General features: G+C 36.6%; 4 protein-coding genes across 8 annotated transcripts in view; 2 read left to right on the plus strand and 2 right to left on the minus strand.

The window, feature by feature from the left end:
- The window catches only part of LOC132143670 (glycerol kinase-like), a 31690-nt gene extending 21917 nt beyond the window's left edge, over positions 1-9773 (plus strand). Inside the window, exons 8-21 of one of the 5 annotated variants that reach the window (XM_059554096.1) lie at positions 581-647; positions 943-960; positions 1592-1627; positions 1817-1884; positions 2029-2071; positions 2163-2243; positions 2459-2537; positions 2634-2730; positions 2980-3064; positions 3419-3539; positions 3665-3808; positions 8292-8378; positions 8945-9031; positions 9596-9773. In XM_059554096.1, the coding sequence (XP_059410079.1) occupies positions 581-647; positions 943-960; positions 1592-1627; positions 1817-1884; positions 2029-2071; positions 2163-2243; positions 2459-2537; positions 2634-2730; positions 2980-3064; positions 3419-3539; positions 3665-3808; positions 8292-8378; positions 8945-9031; positions 9596-9609 (1027 nt within the window). In that variant the 3' untranslated portion in view covers positions 9610-9773. The remainder of the gene's footprint in view (positions 1-580; positions 648-942; positions 961-1591; positions 1628-1816; positions 1885-2028; positions 2072-2162; positions 2244-2458; positions 2538-2633; positions 2731-2979; positions 3065-3418; positions 3540-3664; positions 3809-8291; positions 8379-8944; positions 9032-9595) is intronic. The other 4 variants (XM_059554097.1, XM_059554099.1, XM_059554101.1 and 1 more) reach the window with 4 other exon arrangements.
- A 1606-nt stretch (positions 9774-11379) lies between these two features.
- Positions 11380-13140, minus strand: LOC132143079 (uncharacterized). The gene is made up of 5 exons (XM_059553236.1): positions 12924-13140; positions 12660-12831; positions 12189-12248; positions 12100-12131; positions 11380-11930 (listed from the first exon to the last, which is right to left on the minus strand). Exons 1-5 carry the CDS (start codon positions 13138-13140, stop codon positions 11701-11703), a joined length of 711 nt encoding a protein of 236 aa, XP_059409219.1. The 3' UTR covers positions 11380-11700.
- A 3-nt stretch (positions 13141-13143) lies between these two features.
- Positions 13144-15945, minus strand: LOC132143290 (uncharacterized). The gene is made up of 5 exons (XM_059553409.1): positions 15673-15945; positions 14892-15042; positions 13584-13660; positions 13300-13480; positions 13144-13172 (listed from the first exon to the last, which is right to left on the minus strand). Exons 1-5 carry the CDS (start codon positions 15943-15945, stop codon positions 13144-13146), a joined length of 711 nt encoding a protein of 236 aa, XP_059409392.1.
- A 1966-nt stretch (positions 15946-17911) lies between these two features.
- On the plus strand, positions 17912-24700 carry LOC132143671 (vang-like protein 1). Its single transcript, XM_059554102.1, has 3 exons — positions 17912-18079; positions 20378-20612; positions 22738-24700. The coding sequence occupies exons 1-3, from the start codon at positions 17982-17984 to the stop codon at positions 22996-22998; spliced, it is 594 nt and encodes a 197-aa protein (XP_059410085.1). The 5' UTR covers positions 17912-17981; the 3' UTR covers positions 22999-24700.
- The last annotated feature ends 232 nt before the right edge of the window (positions 24701-24932 follow it).

Raw genomic sequence — 24932 nt, forward strand, 5'->3', positions numbered from 1 at the left:
TGTTCAGGTAGGTTTGCATGACGCGTGTTAGTGTAGTGTGTGTGTTTGTGTGTGTTTGCGAGGAGCGCTGAGCTCGGCCGATAATGGCAGGGAGGAAACTGTTTTTCTTTTTTGTGGGTTGGAGTCTTTTAAACTAAGGAAGTTTAAACAGGAGTTCGTTCACCTGAGTAGCTCACTCGCTCTCGTCAGCCACAAAGACTACGTCGCCCTGCAACCAGCAGCCGAGAGTGCATGCCGCACTCAGTGATCGCCCTGGAAACTCGCGTCCGCTTCAGCAACCCAGACTGGCCCAAACAGCAGCGATGCGTTCAGTCTCACCAACTAGGCGGTTGTCTCAGGTAATCGGTTTTCTCTTTCTCTCGTTCTTTCTCTCACTTCTCTCTCCTCTTTTTGTTCCTCCTATAACTCCTCCTTATATACACACGTTTCCAATTACCGGTTAATTTACTTCCCTCCTCCATCCAGCCACACAGCAAAAAAAAAAAACTCCTCTTTTTCCCCCTCGCAACTGCCACAGTATTCCAGCCTTTACTGTTTTAAAAAATGCATTCATAACGTATATTTCTTACATATATAACAGATATTTTGATATACCAATGGAAATCCTGCCAAAAGTGAGAAGTTCTTCAGAGATTTATGGTTTAATGGTAAGTGTTTGACTCCAAAGAGATCATTTCTTTCTGTACTTCTGTTACATAATGCATTGATAGGATTCTGTTGTGAAAAATTGATGAGAGAAATGCTCTTTGCCCCAGAGCAGTGTCTGTCAAACAGTAACTGTTAATTCTTTAACTGTACATACACAATCCACAACTCCAATAACATCTTTACATCCAAAGTTGAATTTTGCTGTGGAGCAGTCATTTAACCCTTTGGAGATTTTAGTGTGTCTTTATCATGATTATATTTTGTGTCCTGTGATCTCTTTGGGCTGACTGATAGAAAATCAGCTCTAATCTGGTGAGTATCTCTAGCTGTCATGTCTGGCCAAACTTTGCTGTCATGTCATCACAGAAGTTGGTGCATTTCCAATATGGAGCAAAAACATTTTTTTTTAATATATATTTTTATTGTAAGTGAATTTGATATATTCCAGAGTTAAGGTCTTATTGGAAATGTACCGGATGGTGATCTTTTCATTGTGTTTTGGCTTGTCGCCCAATGCACTGCCTGTCCTTTCCAACAGCTCTTGGATTTTAGGAACTTTTTCCTGTAGTTTTCTGGTTATGGTCCTTTTCTTTGTTCCCTTTTTCTTTATTCATTCACTATGGCTGAACCCACACCATCTTGAGTTGCAGTGATGGAAATCAAGCATATTTTCACAGTTTTTAACATGCTTGGTCAATGATTCTTCTTTTTTTGTTGAGATTGTTTAGAGCAGATACTTGCAGCATACAGCGGCAGATGATTTGCCAAAGATGTTCATGTCCGCTACAGTATTAGAATTTATAATTATTAATCTGACTCGAGTGTTTGAGTTCTGGTTTAAAGCAGGGGGCTGTATAATGCATGTTAATTATTACATTTATTTGTATATTAGTAAATTCTTCCCTTAATGATTTACTTTTTACATTTATTTTTTTCCTTGCAGAAATCTGGCCCTTTAACTGGTGTCCCCATATCAGGGGTAAGATTATTAGATATTTTTTTTTAGAAAGATAACATTGTCTTGCGCTCTTGCTTCCTAAATTGTGTTTGTGTAAATATAATTATTTTGAGTTGGACAATTAAAATCATAATGCATATAAAATAGTGTTTTCAGAAATTCACAAATACTTTCTGATGTCCTTTAAAGTGACTTTACATCTGTTTACAGTGTCTTGGTGACCAGTCTGCTGCGCTGGTGGGACAGATGTGTTTCAAGGATGGACAAGCCAAAAATACGTATGATTTTGTTTTGTTAATCTGTCTTTATTTCAGTTCTTCATAGCCTAATTTGTCAACATGCAAAAATGCGCACTTGGACTAAATGAAAATACATTTGATCACAATGTGTGACCTACTTAAAATTTTTTTTTTAATTTTCAGTTATGGTACTGGTTGTTTCCTGCTTAAAAATGTAGGAACAAAGGTATTCAACATACTTTAAGCCTCAAAAATACATTTTTTTTTTAATTTAATCTACATTGGATTTAAAAAAAAATTTTTTATATATCTTAAAGCCTGTAATGTCGGACCATGGACTCCTGACAACGATCGCATATAAACTAGGGCGTGACAAGCCAGCCTGCTATGCACTAGAGGTAATGTTGAATGTTGACATTGTTGATTACATTATTATTTTCCTGGCAGATTATTTCTTACCAAAGCAATGCACATGTTTTGTTTCTGTGTTTATTTATTTAGCTATTTAATTCTACTCTCAAAAACATAGAAGCCTATTCATTTTTGATAATTACTTTGCGATTTAGAGTAGCCAATACTTCACTCTTGCTCAACTGGAGTTTTTCATCTCTAGGGTTCAGTTGCCATTGCAGGAGCAGTTGTGCATTGGCTGATGGATAATCTCGGAATTATCCAAACCTCTACAGAACTAGGTGTGTTTGTGTAAAGGTTCTATTTTTACCCTTATGCAAAAGTATTTAACCCAGTTTTGGAATATTACATTTTAAACATTTCACTTTCCACCCCAGAGAAACTAGCTGCTGATGTTGGCACGTCATATGGCTGTTATTTTGTCCCTGCATTCTCTGGATTATATGCGCCATACTGGGAACCAAGTGCTAGAGGGTTAGTGACTGATACATCCATTTGAAAGATCATTTTCAGTTGATGTAAGCAATGTAGAAACACTATAAAGTCTAAGGAGAATGAGCTTTACATTATAGAAAGGCGTTAGAAGCTAAAAATAAAAATAATAATCATAAATAATAATCCTGTTGTGAATTTCATTGTGAATTTTTTATTTGAAGTGCAGTTGTTAATACAGGTGAAATGTACAACATTTAACCTTTTTTTTCTTTTTTTGGCTTACAACAGAATCATCTGTGGTCTAACACAGTTCACCAATAGGAGTCATTTGGCTTTCGCAGCACTTGAAGCTGTCTGCTTCCAGACACGAGAGGTAGCCTAAGTTTGTGAATTGGCATCTGCATGATTATATGTTCTTATTACGTCGCTCTCTAAAATAATTGATCTTGAATATTAACTGTTGAAGGAATTTTGTGTTCTATTTAAACTAATTAATAGTTAAACTCCAGTCTTTTTCATATTAATTTGTTTTAAAAATAGATGTGTTATAAGCAGGATAATATACATTTAGCTGTCCAGTTAATTTTCTGATCAACCTGTTGAGGTTATTTTGCAGGGTCAGTTTGCTGTATATTATCCCTTACTTATTTTTACAGCCTTAAGGATAGAGGTGCGTTTTTAGAGTATGAACTTTAAGGATGCTAAAGGATGCTCAAATTTGTTTCAGATTCTGGATGCAATGAACCAGGACAGCGGTATTCATCTGTCCCAGCTCCAGGTTGATGGAGGCATGACGTCGAACCGGTTACTGATGCAGCTGCAGGCAGACATACTGTCTATCCCAGTGGGTAAGATACACATTTTCTTCGTTTAAGTCTTTATATAAGGATATACGTAAACACTGGTGTAAATTAAACATTTAGTGGTATTTGCATATGGGTGGATATGTGATATAGTTTGTATTTATTTACAGTAAAGCCATCTATGCCTGAGACCACAGCTCTTGGTGCTGCCATGGCAGCAGGAGCAGCTGAGGGGGTCAGCGTGTGGAGCCTAAACCCAGAAGATCTCACTGAGGTCACTTCAGAAAAATTTGAACCTCAGATCAACCCAGAGGGTAATGGAATCTAAAGTGCACCAATTCAAAACTGATGAAAATTATGGAAGCATATGAGTAGCATTATTCAATTTGGGATGCAATATGTAAAATGACAATGCATTTCTGTATTTACATTTACATTTTCCAATACATTTGTGCAACGTTTGGTGCAAAATGAAAATGAAAATGAAATAACATAATTTTCATTTGCCATTTCATACACCAGTTTTAATATGTAAAATGAATACTAATTGTAACGCTTTATAAGTTGCAAAATTAAAATTAAAATGTATTACAGAAATGATTAGATATGTATAACATGTTCAAGCAAAAACTGTGGCAAAATGATAATTTAAATGCTATTTTTCTTAAATGCATTAACACTCACAGTCAAGACACTTACGATTGCATTTTCATTCAATGTCCCGCAATGAATGTAGCAAAATTCAATGTGCACATTGAAAATGCATTCCGAGCCGATCACGTCTCCGCCCCCTCGCGCCATGTCAATCACTGCGTGAACAAGGCGGGGCTTGCAGAAGATCAGAGACTCAAATCTCAAGAAGAGGATTCAAGTGAGAGAACATGGACAAGACAGTTGGTCCGTGTACGTTTTGATCATTTCGGTTTATGGCTTCAATATTTCATTCGCACTTGTGGGCGGAGCTGAAACGCTGCTTTCATCTGATTGATCAAATCACTCAACCTTCAGCTCGGTCTTTTCATTCTTTCTGGCAGAATAAGAGTCAGTGCGAGTGAAGCACTGTAATGTCTGAAACCACCGCTCACTGTTAATTAGCATAATATTTGAATCAGATGTAGCTGGGCACATAATTCGTGCTGCTGAGACCTGCAAATTATTTCTAGGTTGTAGTATTGCATGAATATTTTCCCACTGATAAATACAGTGCAAATAGTTCTGTCTCTTTGGATAAAAGTGAAGTGGAAATAAAATTCAATAATAGACTGAACAGTTCCATGTCTGTAACATTTACCACTCTCATATTTTAAGTCATAAGGCACTAGGTATGTGTGTGTGACATTAATAAATAATTGTAAAAATTAATATAGTTACATTTCTAAATAAAAATAGTAAAATTAGCTCTGTGCTGCTCAGTGCTCCTGTAGCCTACCCCAGAGCGCCCTCTCGTGGCTGTAGACGGTAATGTTTTCTCTTGGTTCTGAATAAATGCGACTTATATATGTTTTTTTCCTCGTCATGACTTATTTTTGGACTGATGCAACTTAAACGGGTAACATTATTATTATTATTTATTATGACAGTAATTGACACAGACTAGAACTGTAATGTTTCACCAAATTCAGCTCAGATCTTCAGACTCGTCTGACTTGTGTTGCTGTATAACTGGCCAGACTTACCTTCCCAAAAAAATCATATTTAATTTTATTTCATAAATTTAACTATATTTATTTCCACTTCACTGTTATCCAAGGAGACAGAACTATTTGCACTGTTTTTATCAGTGGGACAATTTTATACAATACAGTATACAACCTAGAAATAATTTAACGGGGTCTCTTGCAAGTCGCAGCAGCACAAATTATGTGCCCAGCTACATCTGATTAAAATGTTATGCTAATTAACAGTGAGTGTAGTTTCAGACATTACAGTGCTTCACTCGCACTGACTCTCATGTTGTGTTCACACCAAACGTGAATAGAGCGTCAAATTCGCCTCTACCGCGTCTAGTTTGCCGCTTGACCATTTTGAGATCATTCGCTTCATTCGCGCGAGTAATTCGCTTCATTCGCGCGTGAAATTAACTTCACAACATTCGCGTCAACGAATTCGCGTCATGGGGGGGCTTCTGCCAGCTGAGTTCACGCAGCATTTTCAACCGCCATTTTTATTCGGATAATTTTCAAAATATTACTGTTATTGTCATGAAATGTAGTTTTAAAAGTATTTCAGGCGAGAATGTAGTTGTTTTAAACTCAAATATGCGGTTTATTTATAATGACAGCGTCTATTTAAAAAATGTGTTTCGCCGAGCTCGTAGATGAGCTCCATGCGATCAGCGGGAGCTCAGAGCTCAAGTATCCGCCGAGAGCAGCCTCACCTCGGCTAGACCCTCTGACATTTGCCGTTGGCTCTGATGTCTCTTTAGTGGTTCAAGTTAAAATATAATTCGTTTGGGGTAAAACGAAACGTTTCTTATCTTTGGCCTTTATTCGATTAATCTATTAATATGTTTTATATATATATATATATATGTATATGTGTCCTTTATTTTATTCCTGTCTCTATAGAAAAATGAACTTTTGTAATATAGGTCTGGTTGACTGCTCACTGACAACATCAGTCGTTCCTCCTTGTTGAATGAGTGGAGAAAGGTATTCCTGCACAACCGGAGGCTGCAGGAACATACTATTGAATGAGTGACTCCTAGCAGGCTCCTGATTGGTTAACGCGGCGCGAATTGACGCCAAAGTTCAAATTTTTAAACTCGGGCGGCAGACGCGAATTCGCGTCAAACGCTTAAATGCACAAAAGCACCATTCGCGCGAAACGATCAGACGCACGAAAGTCATCATAGCTTGCTTCTCAACCCAACTTTGAGAATAGATTAACGGCGATATTTTTTTCTTAGTGCCCGATAAGAGTCTCATGTTTTGTGCTCCCCAAGGTTTGGATGGCATCATTCCGGATTAAAATAAATGCTGTGAATGATGCCATCCAAACCTTGGGGAGCACAAAACATCAGCATTGTTTACGTTCAGCATGCGAGTGCTATCTAATAAACATAAACAACGCCGATTACATTGATTACGTTCTGGGGTACTCTCTAAAATGGCAGAAGATGGTACCTCGAGGAGAAGATTTATTGAAAAAGTTATTATTAGTGGTGGGCCGTTATCGGCGTTAACGTGCTGCGTTAATGTGAGACTCTTATCGGGCGATTAAAAAAAAATATCGCCGTTGAACTATTCTCAAAGTTGTGTTAAGAAGCAAGCTATGATAACTTTCACCATGATATTTTATATAACCGACTGGCTGAGGCCAGCCTAAAAAGATGCTCAGGACAGTTGACGGGCCACTTCTGCGCATCGTCAAGAAAGCTTATCTTTTTCACGTGTTTTTAAGCCTTACCGCTTGTCGATTTAAACATTAAAGCATCCAAAAACAAGACACGGAAAAGCTGAACAGAGTAGCTGGTTACTTGCGCACTGTGTTCGGTGCGGAGAGAGAGATCGAGAGCCGCGTATCACGGATAGCGACACTGAACCGAGCTCTCTTCTGTGAAGTTCTCCTTGAAGTCCCTCCTGCACCTGAACGAACAAATTCAAATCGCAGTTTGAACAAACAAAAAAATGTGACAGAGCCCAATTCAGTACTCGCGGTGTTCAGGGCTCACGCAGAGAAAGGCGTCTCAAAACACTTGAACATCGAATTTGCTTATTTTTGCTCTTGTGCCGACCAATACATACAAAATATGTCAAAATATCCACCTTGGAAATTATGCTCAAAAAAACTGTCAGTTATTTCTTAAGTGAAAGTAAACAGTTGAGGAAAAAAATGGGATGTGTATTATATTGGATGAGTTCATCGTCTCTTAAAGTGACCGCACCTAATTTAGCTACTGGCTGCTGTAATGTTAATCCAAGAAAATGAAAATCACTCACTGCTCTTGATTGAATTGCTTTGTAGTTTTAACAGTCACACCAAAAATTATTCAGACACCAGATGTAATTTTTGATATATATAGCAAAACTGATATAATGTCAGAAATGTTGAAGGTGCCTGAATAAATGTAGGTTTGATTGTGTATTTCATTTTTACATTGAAGACTATCCAGTGCTATTTTACATTTAATTATTTGCTTGATAAACCCCTTCTCAAAGACTTATTGTTTGTCAATTTTATTTGGATAACACACATATTCTGAATGCCGTCGGCAGAGTTCGAATGAGCCATTTTAATCTAGATTAATCTAGATTAATTTCAAGATCACAGTGAGATTAATCTAGATTAAAAGAAATGAATGTATGCCCACCACTAGTTATTATAATTGCTTTCTTTGCACACAAAAAGTATTCTCGCTACTACTTTGCGCTAAATTGGGGTTCAATTGTAATTTTACAATGATGCTTTTGAATCGAAACAATAGTTCCCTATGGGGCTATATTAACACCAGGCGTAATACTTCCTGTTTGTCAATTTTTTCCTCTGTTGCTCCACGATGAAACGGTCCGTCCAATCAGATTTGAGCTTAGATCACATGCCTAGAGCAGCTGCTGTTGCACAAAAGGGTAAGAGTAGTGGTGGTGTAGTTTCAAAAACCAGTGTAAACAAGAAGAGTATCCCGGTAGAGAGAAGAGAGTGGATGACAAGCTCCAGTTATCTCTGGTATCTGAGAATAGATTTATTCTCACATGTGCTTAATATAAATTCTATAAAAATAACCTACTAAGTGTGAACACACCGTAAATAAAGGTCCAGTTGAAAATTAAATTTATTTTATTTTTTTTCTCTTTGCAGAGAGTGAACTGCGATACGCTCGCTGGAAGAAGGCTGTTCAGAGGGCTATGAACTGGGAAACCACAGAACCAGTCAACAATGGAAATGGTGTGTTTTATTTATTTACATTTTTTTTAACTCCACTAACCAATCAGTCAACTAATCAGAAACGCCTTATAAAAATGCAAATAATAAAAAAAATTGATTAAAATTAGTTTTTTTTTTATTTATTTTTTTCTGGAAGATCTGAACCTCTTTCCTCATGTTTGTTCCATTTCCAAAAAAACTAACAAAATAACAAAACAAAAAAAAAACATTTCAACCAGGCCCACAAAAGTAGTCAAAGACTAAGGTCGGTTTGTAGTAATCAATAACCAGAGGTATTGACCAAGAATGTACAAAGTCAGGGGGAATGGATGTTTTGCAAGAGTTTTTTTTTTTTTTTTTTTTTTTTTTTAGGGAGGTACAAAGTCCTGTTTCTGTTTTTTTTTTTTTCTGCAAAGTTATTGATTATCTGGTTCAGTTAGAACTAAACTTTGAAGTAAATTAAATCTCCAGGAGCAGAAATTTAATTTTATTTGGTTTGACAAAATCAGTATTTACTTAATTGTCCCACTTGTTTTCTCTCTTCACTGTCTTGCGTGACATGGACCTGTGTTCTGGACAACCAACAGAGGAGACTAGTATCTTCAGTAGTGTTCCCTTGGGCTTTTACATTCTCGGTAGCATGTTTATGTTAATTGGAGCAAAGTACATTGCAGGTCAGTGTGAGAGTGAGTGAATGAGAGATGGCGAAAGAGCCCGATGCATGTTTTGTATGTGTGTCCTTTAAGTTCACTGGCCTGGGAGAAAGTGGTGAACATGAGTGTATAATGACCACTCATTAGTTTTCTTGTAGTAGTGTGAATGAATGGCATAGAATAGCATTTCATCTGAGTCTATGAGAAGGAAATTGTAGAACAGGTCCCATTCATGTGTGATGGGATTTAATTGAAAAACAAAAATCCACAGTTCCCAATTTTTGATCAATTGGAGAGTGCTGTGTTAATGATGGATTTAAACAAAAGGCTTGGTTTGGTGAAAATAATGGGGGGAAAAAGGTACCTGTTCTAAGAATCTCCCTCTCTGCCCCAAACTTTGCTTTTGCTGTCACTTCTATTCAGTGTTGATTTTCCCTTCTTCACAGTCTCCTCTTCTGTTCTCTTCCAGTGTCACGCTATCTCAAACATTTGTGTGCATGCTGAAAACATCTCTGCTCATCAGCTGAGCAAACATCTAGTTTTAGCTGTTTTAACTTTTCATTTTTTTTTTCTCTCTCACTAAAGCAGGGCAGAAGTAGACTTGAACCTTACTGCACTTCAGAAGATGGAAAATTAAGTCATTAGGTCCATGGCTTACCCCTTCAAAATCAAGATGTGCTGTTGTGGCCTTGGCAAAAGACATTCCAACTGAAAGAGTTGTTAATGCTTTCTGCAGAAATGGTACCATAAAATGATAAATTAAGACCTTTCTGGACATGTAGCAGGAGGTTTTATTGACCATATCGGGTCTAATGAAGTCTTCATTACTGTAGTTTCTCCACACTCTTCTCTAGAAGCAGCAGCTTTAACACTGAAGCTGCTGTGGCTTGGTGTTTCTGGTATTTCATGTACAGTACATTCTAATGGAATTGTCAATGATAGTAAGCAACTCTTGGCTGTGCAAAACAGTCATCGTTAAATTTGATATATTTTTATATATATTTAAAGGCACTAACCATCACAGACATCAGCAGATGTGTGTCTATGTACGGTGGTTTTAGTTAGAAGTTTGAAAGAGTGAGACATACTATTAGTACAATTGAGTTACTTCTCAAATCCATTCAGGAGAGTTTTAGTGCACTTTATAATGTATTATGCTGTTATGTGTAACAGCAAGGGAACTGTACAATCTAATGTACATAATGTTGAGATTTTTTTTTCCTCTTTTACAATTTCATATGCCTGTTGAAAATTTTGTTGACAAAAATACTGTGCGTGGAAATCAAGTCAACCTGTCCAAAACACTGTTGGCCCTGCTGATAGAAGTTGCACTACTATTAGAGACTATTAAACAGGAGGTCACTTGAGCATTATTGAGTCAATATCTGAACAATTACTGCGTAACTATATTTGAACAAACATACTTTAAAGGGGTGGTAAAACGCGGTTTTTCGAAGGCTTGATTGTGTTTGTGGGGTGCACTGTAACATGTGTTCATGCTTCGTTTTTTAAAAAATCGCATTATTTTTCATTTATTTTACCTTTACTCTACACTGCTCTGTCCCTCCTTGTAAAACGGTCTGATGGTTACGGGTTCTATGAAGCCAGTCCCACAAAAATAGCAATGGGCTCAGATTGGTTAGCTGGCCCAGTGTGTTGTGATTCGCTAACCGCCTAGAGCACGTTTTTCGGTAACGTCACGCCCCTTACCTTTACCAGTAGTCTGTGCTTTGGTGGTATTAGAAACAATGGCGTCAATAAAACCATACCAATTTGAGCCCGAATCGGACCCAGAAAATTTTAATGAAGATGAACGAGCAGAACCTGTTCAAGAACGGCGTTTAAATGACGTTTCAGAATGGTATGTTTTTTGTTGTTGATATCTAATACTTTTTTAGATACGCTGTAATTTAATTGTACTAATTATAATAGTTGATGTTTAATTTATAACAATAATAAGTGTTTGTCTATTAACAAAAGTGTATTCAAGAACCTTTTTTATTTAAAAAATATATATTTTATTAGGTGTACATGTAATAACTGTGCAAAAATGCCAATTGAAGAGGAAAACATCTGCTGCAAAGAAATACAGAAGGTAGTGTAATCTAGTACCAAAATTATGCATAACGTGTTAATAGTTCTGTATAATTCTTTTTTCATATTTAAAAGATAAACATAGGTTAATTGTACAGTATGTTCTCATTGTCTTATATTACTGTTTAGGTTGTAAAACGAATGATGGAGGTTCCAGACCCTCCTAAATGTATGGTTGAGCATCCAGGTTTTGAACCAAACTGCTTAAATCCGTATACTTTGCAAAATATCAATAATATTTACAGAGCCTACTATGGACCAGTGAGACGCAGAAATGAAGAGGAGTAAGTATTTATTAAATTTTATGAAATTATGTTGTGTAAAAGAACATAAATAAAAGACAATAGATACAAAATATATATATTTACACAAGACATGTTATTCAAAGACAAAAACTAATCAAAATATACATTTTTATCAAACATATTTTCACATCACATATACATGTTTCCAATATACCACTGGTTTTATACACAATATTGAGGTTTTCTATTCCTGCCATAGGCGTTTCCGTTATCTGGCCTATCGCAGCTTTGTCTGCTGGTGCTGGGGCTACCTAGGACGTAGTGTGAGGGTTGTCATCCCCTCATGTGTTGTTAACCGGATCCGTCTACAGTTTCCTGATCCAGCGGGACAGTATGTTGGGTTCCGGCCACCCCTCGACTGAATCGTGACACACGCTGGGCAATCACCTCTTCTTTGGAAGGTTTTTCATACTGTGATGACAGAGGAGGTGGAATGGGGATTGCATGCAGCTCTTCCGCATATGGCTTGGGGTCCACAAAGACTTTATGTAACAGAAGGCTCATAAGGTCATCGACATAGTCTGTAAAAAACAGAATACTGAGTCACTCTATGGTTTTACATAATTACTGATAAATAATCTACCTTTGTTTTATAATAAACATTTGTGTAATATTTATAAATATTTTTGGTAAGCTTATATTTATTTTATTATAGATTTTTTTATATTATTGTTAATAAAACAAACTTACTGTATGTTGGTTCTATTTTCACTGGCTTTGCTGTGCATTCCCCTTTTTTGGACTTTGGAAAAACGATCTTATACACAGCCTGTCCTTCAGTTGTTGTTGCCTGCTCACGGTTAGCATTTTCATTATAGTGCATTGCTGCAAGATACAGCCTGTAATCAGTGCACAATCCATAAAATATGAAAAGATTAGTAGACTGTGTTGTGACAAATAAACAAACAATTCAGAATAAGAGACAAATGTTCAATCCATGATTATAATGGTTTCTTTCTTGCAAGAAAGGCTCACAGTCGCACAGTCAGTCAAGAGAATGTGAGAGTTCTCGCCAAGATGGGAGGCTTTATAGCTCTTTATATCTCTGCTACTCATAACATAGATAACACTGTAGGGCCACAGGCAAGGCTCCTAACCTATTTAACCTTTTTCTTACTTATTAGGAAAGAACATTATTTATTATAGGGAAAGATATTTAATATTAATAAAATAATGAATAAAAAACATTTCCATAACAATTGTTAGAAACAATGCTTATAAATATTACTGAATATGTCAAAGATTATTACCTGCACAACATTCCTATGAAAGGGAAAATCACGTTCTTTGGGGCAAAATGCAAAATCAGACTGTGGAAAGCCTCCAGTGATGACGTCTGAAAGTTGTGGCTGAGCTTTTCTATATCCTTGAGAACTCTCTTGTTGTATAATAGCTTTTCCACTTTATGGAGCGCTATTGATCCTGTAACCAAACAGATAAAATATGCAGAAAATCTCAAAATTTTACTAGTTTACTGTCATTTTATTGTCATTTGTCTCTCTATACAGTCATACCTGGTTGGATCCATTTTTTTGGATCCCTGGAAACTTTGTCTGGGTGTTCACACTTGGGGAAGAGGTGGTTCTCATGAACATGTACATTTTGGATGTGGTTCTGCAGTGAATTCCACTTCGCCACCTTTTCTGGCCCAGACTCAGAGGAAATCGCACTCCAGTAAACATGGTTTTTGATGCTGTGCAACCATTTTTTCAGCACCTCACAGTCCTTCATTTTTTAAAGTTTGTCAAGTTTCTTAGATAAACCTGTACAAAGTAAAAGCTTGGTTGTACAATCATGATTTCAAGATAATCAAATTAACACAAAAATAAAAATGTACTTGAACAATTAACTGAATAAGGATCAATTAATAATACAAAGATAAATAATTACCTTTCTCAAAGTGCCACACGTCATAGAACTGAGTGATATTGCGGTCCCTCAGGCACTTCTGAATCTGCGGATGGCGATCGGTGACGATGTAGTCAACAGCTAAAACATTAGACTCGAGCTTATCGAGACAACGCTTCAATCCCTCCTTTTCCATATGATAACTTCCACCAACCTCGTTGCTCTGTTGTTGGGTACACAACATTTCAAATGTATAAACAGAGTAGAGTATAAACAATAACAGATAAAAGAAAATGTAACATTTTTTTTAATGCTTAATTACTAACCTGAACTAGTTGAAGATCCAGAATTTTGTTGGTTTCCATGTGCATAATGGTGTAGCTGCCAAATTTTGCTGAGTGTCCTATTGTAAACATCATAATCATATATAGAACATTACTGAGAACATCAGTATCATAATATTTTAGGAAAACTCAAAGACTATAAAATAAACAGCGTAATTTTTTTGTAATATACTGTAAACGTACCTGGCGTGTCAGCAAGCATATCTCCAGCCACAGCAACATTTCCTCCCTATGGCAGCTGTCTTATAAGATTCAGTTGATCTTGGTTCCACTTGTGTATTATGGTAGGCTCAATGAAATTCCTGGCATGAATCCTAAAAGTTACAAAATGAATCATCTGGAGCTTCATGGCCTTGAAAATCTATTAACATAGAAATCATACAGTACATACATAATGAAACCACAGTATTTTTTGTGAATTTTATTGTAATTGTAATACCTTCTCTAGTTGTTTAAAAGATCCACCGGTAAAATACGTTGCAGCAGACAATAGCAGGTTTCCAAGTGGGGTACTCCCTACAATGGGCTGGCTCTGCCACTCTCTGTAGTAGTTACAGTTTTCACAAAGCTGGGTGAATGCAACAAAAAAAGTCCCCCTTCGTCTGCTCTGGACAACACACTTTGTCTTACAAATTGGACAGGACACAAACAGCTCTCGAAGACAGCTTTCAAAAACAATGTATTTGTTATCGCTGTGGTCAGGCTGTGGATCTATCCTAAGGCAATATAAAAAGAATAAATATTAGGAAGTTGCTTTCATGTTTTATATATATTTTTAAACACAAATGTATTGGTAAAAAATTATGTAAATATGTATTTATATCTTACGCCAATTCTGATTCTTCAGTAACAATAGAATCTGGGTTATATGTGGAATCAGTGGGTTCGACATTTAATTCTGATTCTTCTTCCTCATCTAACACCAGACGAGGTCTCTTAGTGGGCCTGAAGACTGAACCCCTTACTGGTGTTGAAGACAGCTGCACATCAGGAAACATGTCAGTTGTTTGGGTGCCCACATTAGGACCATAATATGTTGCCTGAATGCCTACAAGTACAAAAAAAAGTAAAAAATAGAATTACTCATAACCATCTGTCATGCTATTACAATTTTTTTTACAGTGAGAAACATAAGCCACTTTCTAATACACATAAGTTTCAGTAGCCGGTATAACAATTATAATAAAAAAAGACAATATGTACTAGAACTGCATATGATAAAGTAACACAAACACATTTAATGTCTGTATTTCATACCTTTGCTCCTTAAGTGGAAACTGCTCAATGTACCCATTGAAAGTTGTGTGCCCACTGATCGCATCTTTGGCTTTATCTCTATGGCTACAGTTTCGGTCTCTATAGGGTCTGACTGACATCCAACTTCATGAAGTGTAGATGTAGTGGGGAGCTCTTGGGAACTCGAACCCTGCTGAGATGTTGTCTGTAAGAAATAATGACAATATGTAATCAATGATCAAATTACAGCTTAAAACATACATTTGACATGTAAAATAGTAGGAAAAAATTAATTACTGGATAATAATCATTGGACCACAAAAAATAAGCTTCATAAGCAAGAATTTCATATAATTGTTCTAACAAAATATATTAGTCCTCAAAGGGATTTTTTTGATTAAAGAGTGAAGATCTATAGTAATCGGTACTGAATGGAATCGTTACTTTTGTATTTTTAGAACGCTTATAGCCAAATATCTGTCGCTATAACTATTAACCCAAAACGAACACTAAACATTGGCTTTACTATAGTAGCCAAATCAAACACAGAACCATGTTTAGCATGCCTGCAGATAAACAAACATGTAGATAAACAATACATATACGCTCTAATCAAATAATAATATACACTAATTCCAAGTTCGCTGTTGAGATTAAGAAAAAAAAGTTTGTAACGTTAACGTTAGGGGTTTGTCGAATGCATGAATGAGCATTTAACAAACTGGTTTGCTGAGCCAAACAGCGTTGTTATTTGTTCACTTCCTTGATACAATGTACAATAAGCAATACAAACTATTACAGTAAAACACATCGACGAAAAATAAGTCATACTTACAGGTTGTGGCCCGTAAACAGCTTCTGTTTTTAAAGTTGGAACTGCTCCATCTTTCAGGACAAGCCGTTGGGCGAATCCTGCATTGAACTCGCGAAGATTGTGGAAGCTTTCCTCCGTAAAATGAGCAGCACAGAGAGCGAGATTTGGGTAATAATTTTGAGGGACCGAGTTAAAAATAAATTTTAACCATTGATCCCTAACTTCCCCGTCCCTGGGAAGGCTGAACAAAGTGGACCTGCAATCCGGATGAAAATAACAGCGTTTCGTCGGCATCGCGGCAATGACACTCCACCATACAACAACTCTTCTCAATCTCCACAGCAATATAAAATGGCCTCGCTCCCCACCCCGCCCCCCCTAATTTATTATTCTCGGAGGAGGGGTTTTGGGCTTAGTGACGTCAGCAACCCTGTAGGAATGTCGTGTAGTCCCTACCGGCCGTTTGCTGTAGTCCTTAGAAATGGATTTCTTTAAAAGCAAATATCTCCCTTTGCTTAAAACTTTGAACATTGTAACTTTGCAGATGTTGTTTATGCTCAAACAGGAACATTACACACTAGCTAAAGTTAGAAAAGTGAAATTGTGTTTTATCACCCCTTTAAAATGAAAAGAAGCAGGCTTTTACGATCACATAATTTAAAACCGGTAAACTCCTGGAAAGTCCAAGGATCCAGTAAATTAATTCAAACAGTAAGTTCAGACCAGCGCTAATGCGGGGAAAGACCGACGATTGTGGGGAGAATAGTGACTTATGTTCAGATGTCAGAAAAATTATTCTTTTCAGCATGTATTTGGCTTAAAAGCAAGAGTGTTTTATAATGAGCAGATATTATGGCCAGAGATTTAGTGATTCTGAATGGATCCATAAAGGCAGTTGATTTAGTGGTCTTTGACATTTCTCTGTGGTACTGTTTGGTACCGCAACTTGACTTGTGCTAATTTGGCGCAACAAAATACTGTGGAATTCATTATAATCAGTGATGCTCTCTACACCATAGATACATATACATATCTATGGTCTACACTGAATGCGGCATGGCACAACATGACAAATCCTCGACAGAAAACAGCTGCTGCATTCTATTTATGATGTATTGACACAAGTTTCAAATGATTTTCTAGACAGACTTTAGCTGTTTCGGCGTAGACACTGTTACTCTCCTATCGAGAAGAAACAAAACAACCTCAGCGTCCGATTTTTGAGAAATCACCTTTTTTTTTTTAAACGTGGCTTGTGTACTGTACGAGAATCATCAATGTGTCTGTCATGCGACTCTGTTCCACTTTCGGGCTTGAACTGATGTTAAAACTAAGGACATTATTTACTGTCTTTACATTTATGTTGAAAGCTGACGCTCCCGATTATGGAAAGGGGCGTTAATTTACAATACGTGTTTGTCGTGTTCGGCCAATCATAATGCACTGGGTCAGCTGGCCAATCAAAGCAGACTGTGCATTTCGGAAGGAGGGGCTTTGTAGAAAAGTACACATTTGAGAGAGGCGGGGCATAGATGAACTACAATAATGTACAGTATTTGAAATATATGTTTTTTGAACATTAAAGCGTCAACATATTCTGTTAAAGCATCATATGACCCCTTTAAATATAAATTTTACTGAACAAGAAGAAATTCACGTTACTATATTGGGCAAGAGTAAAAGATGACTTAATTTTTAGGTGACCTATTCTTTTTAAATTTCATGCAGTATATCTCAGTTGTTTCTCTCATTACTCTTTTTTTGGATCCTAATCTCATCTATTATGATAAGTCAAGTTGCACCCAGTATACACACCTCTACACAATACAAACTTCTCATACAGACTACATGGTTTGGCTTAAATCTATTAAACTGACACCACCGGGTGAGAACAAAGACTTGAGATGAATCAAGTTGAACTATTGTCTTTTGTGGAGCTGCTCCACATCTGAATCACATCTTGCAACACTGACACTGTTTTTGAACTGCGGTGAATCAACATTGAACTGACAAAAGCTATTGATGCCTTCTGTAAAATTCACAAATTCACTGTAATTGATTTGAACTGAATTAACACTAAACTGACTTGTTCTGAGTAATGACACTGTTATCTTTTATAGCTGCTTTACAGCAGTTTCCATAGTTGAGTTTCCATTCTGCTATTTTTCTTGTTCATCACTGTGAAGCTGCTTTTACACACACTCTGTCAATGTAAAAATCATTATCAAGGTGAACTGACTAAACAATTTCAATGCATGTGTGTCCCATCGTGATCAGGTCCAGGAGGGAATAATGCAGCTGCTGGAATAGCCCAGTCTCAGTCTCGAGCAATGATTGCTGCTGCTGCCCGCCGCAGAGACAGCAGTCATAACGAACTCTACTACGAAGAGGCAGAGCATGAGAGACGTGTCCGCAAACGCAAGGCTAGGTGAGACAACATTAGTGTAGAGATTTAGAAAGACATTTGGCAAATAATTTTACTTATAAAGAATACATGATGAAAAGTTGGAGAGATAAGCTTATAGACTTGCGCTATGCTTTTTTTAAACAGTGATAGTGCCTGCTTATGATATTTATCATGAATGAATCATGATAGAAATAGATTAGCATGAAATGGGTTCATTTCTAATAGTGATTAAGTGATTAAATCAGACAAAAGATTGCATTACTCAGTCTCTAATGCAGAGGTTCTCATATGTTTGGTGACCCTTTTAAAGTAGCAGAGCAATACATTTTTGTCCTACCATTTGAATCTGACACACGAGATGTGAGTTTACGTAAGTACATATACTGTATATTGTCAACACTGTAGATTTAAAGGTATAGTTCACCCGAAAATGAAAATTCTTTCATTAATTACTCACCCTCATGTCGTTGCAAGACCTCATCTTCGGAACACAAATTAAGATATTTTGATGAATATCGAGGCACAGCTGACACAGAACAGCATACATTGTTTAGGTTCAGTGGATACTCTCTAAAATGGCGCCAGAGTGACACGGAGGAGACATTGTTGAATAAAGTTGTTATTATTTATTTCCTTGTGCACAAAAAGTAATCTCGTAGCATCATAAATTTACAGTTGAACGACTGATGTCACATTGACTATTTTAATGATGTCCTTGCTAGGGCTGTGTATCACCAGCAAAGTCACGATACGATGCGTATTACAATACAGGACTGCACTGAACCTCAGTAGAATTTAGCAAAACAGCTGTTTATGAAACACTGAATACTTTAGGGCCAGTCCTAACTATAAGCAGTTGACCTCTGCAATATGAAGGGCCTCCATAACTAAACCACAGTACAATATAGGTAATGGCATATGTTTAATGTTTACATTGGGCACTCTCCACCAGTTACAACATTCTGATTGTTTGCATTTAGTTTTTAAGCCCATAAATAATAATTTACTCATTCTAATAAATTTATATTTTAATGTACTCATTAATATATATAAAAAAAATATCATTGCACAAATGAATGCACTCTACTTTTTAAAAATAAATTGAAGAGTTCTAAACTAATGCACTGTCTTCTGTATCTTATGCACACACGCTCAGTCACTCACACAGATCACGCTTTGCGTGCAATCAGACATTCAGGAACAAACATTTTAGCACTGCCCCGAAGAGTTTTAAAAACCATAAATAGCTTAATCGCTCAAGAGCTACATTATCTTTCTCAACATGTAGCTGGTAACATCATTGTTTCTAAAGGAATTAAAGCCACAGCTTCAATGTGAATGGAGAAATGTGGCAAAATGGAGGTAATTTATACATGCACAGCCTCTCTCCTCTCTCTCTCTCTCTCTCTCTCTCGTGTAAATAAACACTTGATGAATTACAATGTTCTGAGAATAGAATATTGAAGTGAAGATCGCTAAACTGTAAGCAAACAGGTGTTTTCAGAAAGCAAGCGTGGTTATAGTGGAAAGAGAGCGTGTGCACAGGGTTGCCAAAGATAAGTAACACGCGTAACAGATATTTCCGTATTGCTAAATGTTTCGGGGATAACATCTCTTTATATCAGGCAACCCCGGTTGTGTTCCTCTGCGGCAAGATTAAACCTTGTTTAGACTATATATTATGCTCTATTCATTATTTTTTAGAAACCTTGCACTTTTCCACTCAATTTTAAACGGTGTTCTTGAATCCAAATTAAGCACTGTCCACTGCTGTGCATGTGCCACAATATCGATACAGGGCCAGCTGTATCGATATTCGTATTGTAAAATCTCTGTGATACATCGTCATATCGATATTTTGAACACCGCACTAGTCCTTGCTACATTTCTGGACCTTGACTGTGGTAGTATGCTTGCTGTCTATGGGAGGGTCCGAGATCTCATTCACCAAAAATATCTTAATCTGTGTTTCGAAGATGAACGTAGATCTTACTGGTTTGAAATGACATGAGGGTGTGTAATTAATGACAGAATTTTCATTTTCGGGTGAACTATCCCTTAAAATGTGAACATAATTTGAGTACTACACAAAAAAATTGATGTAGGATTTACTTTGCAAACTTTTTTATTCAGAAATAGTAAATTTTATAAATAATTGCATAGAAACACAACTTAAAAAAAATTTAGTCTTAGTCTAAGTCTGCATTCCCCAGTTTACAGTGCCTCACACTTTGGGAATCACTGCTCTAGACAACAACAGATTATGAAACTGAACTTGAGAAACACGAGATTGTGTGACGACACACTTTTCTTTTTCAGGCTGGTGGTGGCAGTCGAGGAGGCGTTTACACACATTCGTCGCATGCAAGAGGAGGAAAAGAAAAAGGCACCTGGTGACGTGATGGACCCACGTGAGGCAGCTCAAGCCATCTTCCCTTCCATGGCCAGAGCACTGCAGAAATACCTCCGTACCACCAGACAGCAGCACCTCCACAGCATGGAGAGCATACAGCAGCACTTAGCTTTCTGCATCACAAACAACATGACACCCAAGGTGAGGCCACTGACAGTAAGAATCCCAGTCAGGTGTTTTTTTTTATCACAAAATAATCCCAGACAGGGTGATCATGAATAATCTTGAAGGGGTTCATTTCACAATAAAGATTGGCAGCATATGGAGATTGGAAGGCAGCCAGACATGTCTGAATCCAATGATCATGTCATATACTGTCGGCTTAGATGCGGTCATCTGATTGATTTTTGAAGGCAGCATTAATGTATCCTTCGCTGCCATTGATACCCCACAATCCTGCACATACTTTTCTGTGACAGTTGAGCTTAAAAATAAAGACGGTGCCTGAGAATTGTCACCAAACCTATACTGTTTTGTTGAAAAATCATTAAACTATAATGCTTCCTCTAAAATCTAAGGCACCTCCATATGCAAACACTGCCTGCAAAATCAATGTCTAATAGGGCAGCAAGGGAATAAGTCAACTTTCTAAGCTTTTAGATGCAGCTGTAAACATAAACAGGGCTTAAAGTTCTCCGGCACCATGCTGGATCTCCGGCGTGCAATGTTTGGCTACAGGAAAAAGTCATCCTACATTTAAAAACACTTGTCGATATCACTTTCGAGTTTATAAATTCACCTACTTATGTATGATAAGGAACACTGCTTTCACTCTCAACCAAACTAACATTACTAGCCAGTCAGAAGTTTTGCTCTTATAACAACGAGATGCACATTAGCTGATAAATGGAAAATAAGCGTCTCAAGCGTGAAACACTGAAAAAGCTGCAAGGCGCAATAGGCAAAGATCTAGTGTCATGTTTACATAGAAAAACTATTTTTTTGAAAAGCAGTGGAGGTTTGTAAACCGTAATCACGTCATTTCCATAAGAATGATATGATTACCAGAACGATTTTTCCGGGATTTTTGAAAAGATCCTGTTCACACATGACCTCTTAGCAGTAATTTACCAGTAAAGACTGTATGTGTGAAAGGGGCTAAAGTCCTCTGCATATTTGGTTAGTTTGTGTTGCTTAATGTTCATCTGGGAAAACTCACTTGAAAGTCCTGGAATTTTATTTTGCAGTATCTGCACAAACCCTGTTTAAGTTACAGTTCTTGGACCATTTTAATGTTTTTTTAGCTGAACTGTAGTTTTCTGTAAGTAAACTGTCTTTGTATATTTCCTATTTCATATTAATTTCCTAGTATTTAATTTACCTTTATTTCTTTTGAACAAAATAATTTCAGAAATGTCATGTTTTAGATTGTAGGTCATGTACCCTGTGAAGGTCAAAGCTAACCAGCTAAACTTGATATCAAAAGCATCCTAAATGTTACGTGTTTGCACCATAAAACATAAACTTTCTTGGTATTGCTGTTTCAAATATCCCACCATAATCTGTAGTCTGAGCCTGTCAAGGGCTAATGGCAGTGGCAGATATGTTACTAGTTAGAATCAAGGAAAATCATTTTCATTTTGTTCATCTCATTTTTGCCCCCGTAACCCCCAAGCCCCGGAAAAAAAAGTTTTTTCAGGAATTTTTTTGTTTTTTGTTTTAACCTACATAGTGTATTTAAATAATATTATGTGAGTCCTATGAGAGACACAAAACTGTAAAAATGTAAATGTTTGCTCACAGTAGTATGCCATGATTGAGCTGAATCTAGGATGCCATATGTTTGGATCAAGACTGATACAATGTGCCAGGTTTCAGAACAAGTTTGTGGAACTTTTAAAGCCTGTTCACACCAAGGACGATAACTATAAAGATAACGATAAAAAATAGTTCTAAAAACCGTTCTCAATATTAAAGAATAGCAGAGTCCACACTACAGCTATAGGAAAAAAGGCACAGAGAAACAATATAGTTGGAATCACTTTCAGATTTATTTTTTCCAGCTGATGAATCCATCCTTCTATAACGAGCTCAAGAATTATATAAGAAAAAAAATCTTCATAGTTATCTTTCTTGGTGTGAACAGGGCTTTAGTGGAGTCAAAGGTATGATTGTTTAAGACGGCACTGAGATGGGGGAGGTACGTATCAGCTCGTCCAAGTTGAGGGAAGAACATAGTGAAATATGGAAAAACGGTGGTGTTTTCCTTTAAGCTCTCATCTACTGTTATTTGACTATAATGCTGAAGTGTGTTTTTGTTTTTCAGGCATTTCTGGAGAGTTACCTGACCACAGGCCCTACACTGCAGTATGGAAAGGACCGCTGGCTTGCCAGGCAGTGGACCCTTATCAGCGAAGCCTCAGTTACCAGTGGTCTGAAAGATGGGACCATTTTTCTGCTAAAATGCATTGACTTTAGCCTAGTAGTCACTACCAAAAAGATACCTTATATTAAGCTTGATGAAGAATTCATTGACCCAAAGTCACACAAATTTGTGCTTCGACTGCAGTCTGAGACTTCAGTTTAGAGATTTTTTTTTTCTCAGATTTTCTTCTGGGATATATTTTTATTCCACTTTCAAGTAATATATATGTATATCAAATGTTTAAAAATATTTCTTTTTCTTTTATGAATTTGTTTTGTTCATGCTTAAATGTTCATTGGAATTAACACGTTTGCAGTCAAACCAAAAAAAAAAAAAAGTCATATCAGATAAAACTGTTATGGAGGTTAAATATAATTTCTGACACTACCTATTAATGTTTGTAAAATACAGAAACAGTAAAGGATGGCGGATAGTGGGTGCAGTCAAATACTTTTTCAGTGGACCACAGAGAGATGAATGGACTCAAATGGGCACATTTTCTCTGCCTTGCTACTCTTTATAAAAACACTCTGGGAATATGATCTGCAGACATTCTGCAAGATCCACAATAGTGCAGTTGGAGCTGAAAAGATGAGACTTTCAGGAACATTGGCCAATTACTTTATCGTTATAGTAACAGGTTTTCCCATCATAACGTTCACAAGCACATCTTCTCAGACAAATGACCTACTACTACTGTAAATGCACATCAAACATTTCCAAGGCACATTTATAACAGTCTTGTTTGTGCTAATAGGACACGTCTTTGTTTATATAAATATATAACATTACACAATTAAAATTATGCAAAAAGTATGTCATATTTTTGACTCACAGTTTATCACTGACTTTTTAATCTTATAATTGTGATTTAAGTAAAAACTTAAATAATTATGAAATAAAATGTAGTTATTAGATTAAAAATAATAATGAAAAAAATGAAGTAGGCCAGAGTTTTTACAAAAAGTCAAAATTCGAATAATTATGACATGAAAAGCTGATATTTAAATTAAGCTCTTGGTGAGATATAAAATCTGGTGAGATTTTTTTTTTTTAATGGATGCAAATACAGTTAAGCTAATGGTGCTGAAGGATACTGTCAAGTTTTTTGAGAAATTAACAGAGAACATGTACCTATTTTTCTTTGTGGCACAATTCTTCTTTTTTTTTCTCGTGACAATTAGAAATATGATCACTAAAACCATATGCTTAAATCCCAGATCTCTGGGAATAAAGAGCTGCTTGGCCTGTACTCTGCATGTCATGTATTTTAAGAGGTGCACTTTCCAAGCAGACTGTAGGGAGTTGTAATTGGACATGGACTCAATTTGAGCTGTTCAGATGAGTAGATGTGTAATCTCTTGTGTCCTGTCCTGTTTCTTGTTCTATGCCTTACAGCAGTGTAGCTATAAAAACTGTCCCAAACAGCTCATGAGAATGTCATGAAGGTCTATGAAATTAAAGAATGTCCCCGCAGAGAACTAGAATGTTTTGTCTGCCAATGTTGAGATACTGCTGAGAAACAACTGGTCATGATCACTGGTCATTTTACCTTGATTTAGAATGTTGCTGTCAGCCCTTGTTAAGGACCGCAAAATTGTTCTAAAACTGATTTTTTCAGAGTGGGTAATTTTAAAAGGATTGTTATCACAAGTGTTCAAATATCATGTCATATCTATGCAGAACATAAAATTTAATTTTCTATTTATTTAGAAAGAATAGACTGCCTGAAATATATATCAGTTAAAGGGATAAATTACCCAACATTTCTCACAACTTCTCCTTTTGTGTTCCACTTTACTTTTACTTTTACTTATCACTTGACATTTTTCTGTCATTGGAAGAATTAACAATCACAGCACCCTTGAGTTGGATTTTTAAGTTACACTTTTTACTTTGGGTTTTTATCATGGGTCATTATTATTGTTCACTCGTCCCTCATTCTCTTCTATATTCCAATGTTATCAAATGCTATTTTTTTGCTAAAACTTTTATATTAAGACGTTTTTTAAGACCGTGATGGTGTGGACTGAGTTACTTTATATAAACCACTTATAATGTGACTGTGCCTCTGCTTTTACACATTGTGTGTATGT

This window comes from Carassius carassius, chromosome 7 (genome assembly GCF_963082965.1).
Source record: "Carassius carassius chromosome 7, fCarCar2.1, whole genome shotgun sequence".
NCBI classification, from domain to species: domain Eukaryota; kingdom Metazoa; phylum Chordata; class Actinopteri; order Cypriniformes; family Cyprinidae; genus Carassius; species Carassius carassius.

Bases quoted from the DNA above. Each gene is read 5' to 3' on its own strand.
- LOC132143079 (XM_059553236.1), bottom strand. From the start codon at position 13,140: ATGAAGGACTGTGAGGTGCTGAAAAAATGGTTGCACAGCATCAAAAAC. The intron at 12,249-12,659 runs GTAATAATCTTT...CACTGATTACAG, and splicing joins TTCATAGGAATGTTGTGCAG to GCTGTATCTTGCAGCAATGC. The intron at 12,132-12,188 runs TGAAGGACAGGC...AGGGGAATGCAC, and splicing joins CGTGAGCAGGCAACAACAAC to AGCAAAGCCAGTGAAAATAG.
- LOC132143290 (XM_059553409.1), bottom strand. From the start codon at position 15,945: ATGCCGACGAAACGCTGTTATTTTCATCCGGATTGCAGGTCCACTTTG. The intron at 15,043-15,672 runs GTAAGTATGACT...TATTTCTTACAG, and splicing joins CTGTTTACGGGCCACAACCT to ACAACATCTCAGCAGGGTTC. The intron at 13,661-14,891 runs GTACATTGAGCA...TGTTTACAATAG, and splicing joins GGGCACACAACTTTCAATGG to GACACTCAGCAAAATTTGGC.
- LOC132143671 (XM_059554102.1), top strand. From the start codon at position 17,982: ATGATTGCTGCTGCTGCCCGCCGCAGAGACAGCAGTCATAACGAACTC. The intron at 18,080-20,377 runs GTGAGACAACAT...TTTCTTTTTCAG, and splicing joins GTCCGCAAACGCAAGGCTAG to GCTGGTGGTGGCAGTCGAGG. The intron at 20,613-22,737 runs GTGAGGCCACTG...TTTGTTTTTCAG, and splicing joins CAAACAACATGACACCCAAG to GCATTTCTGGAGAGTTACCT.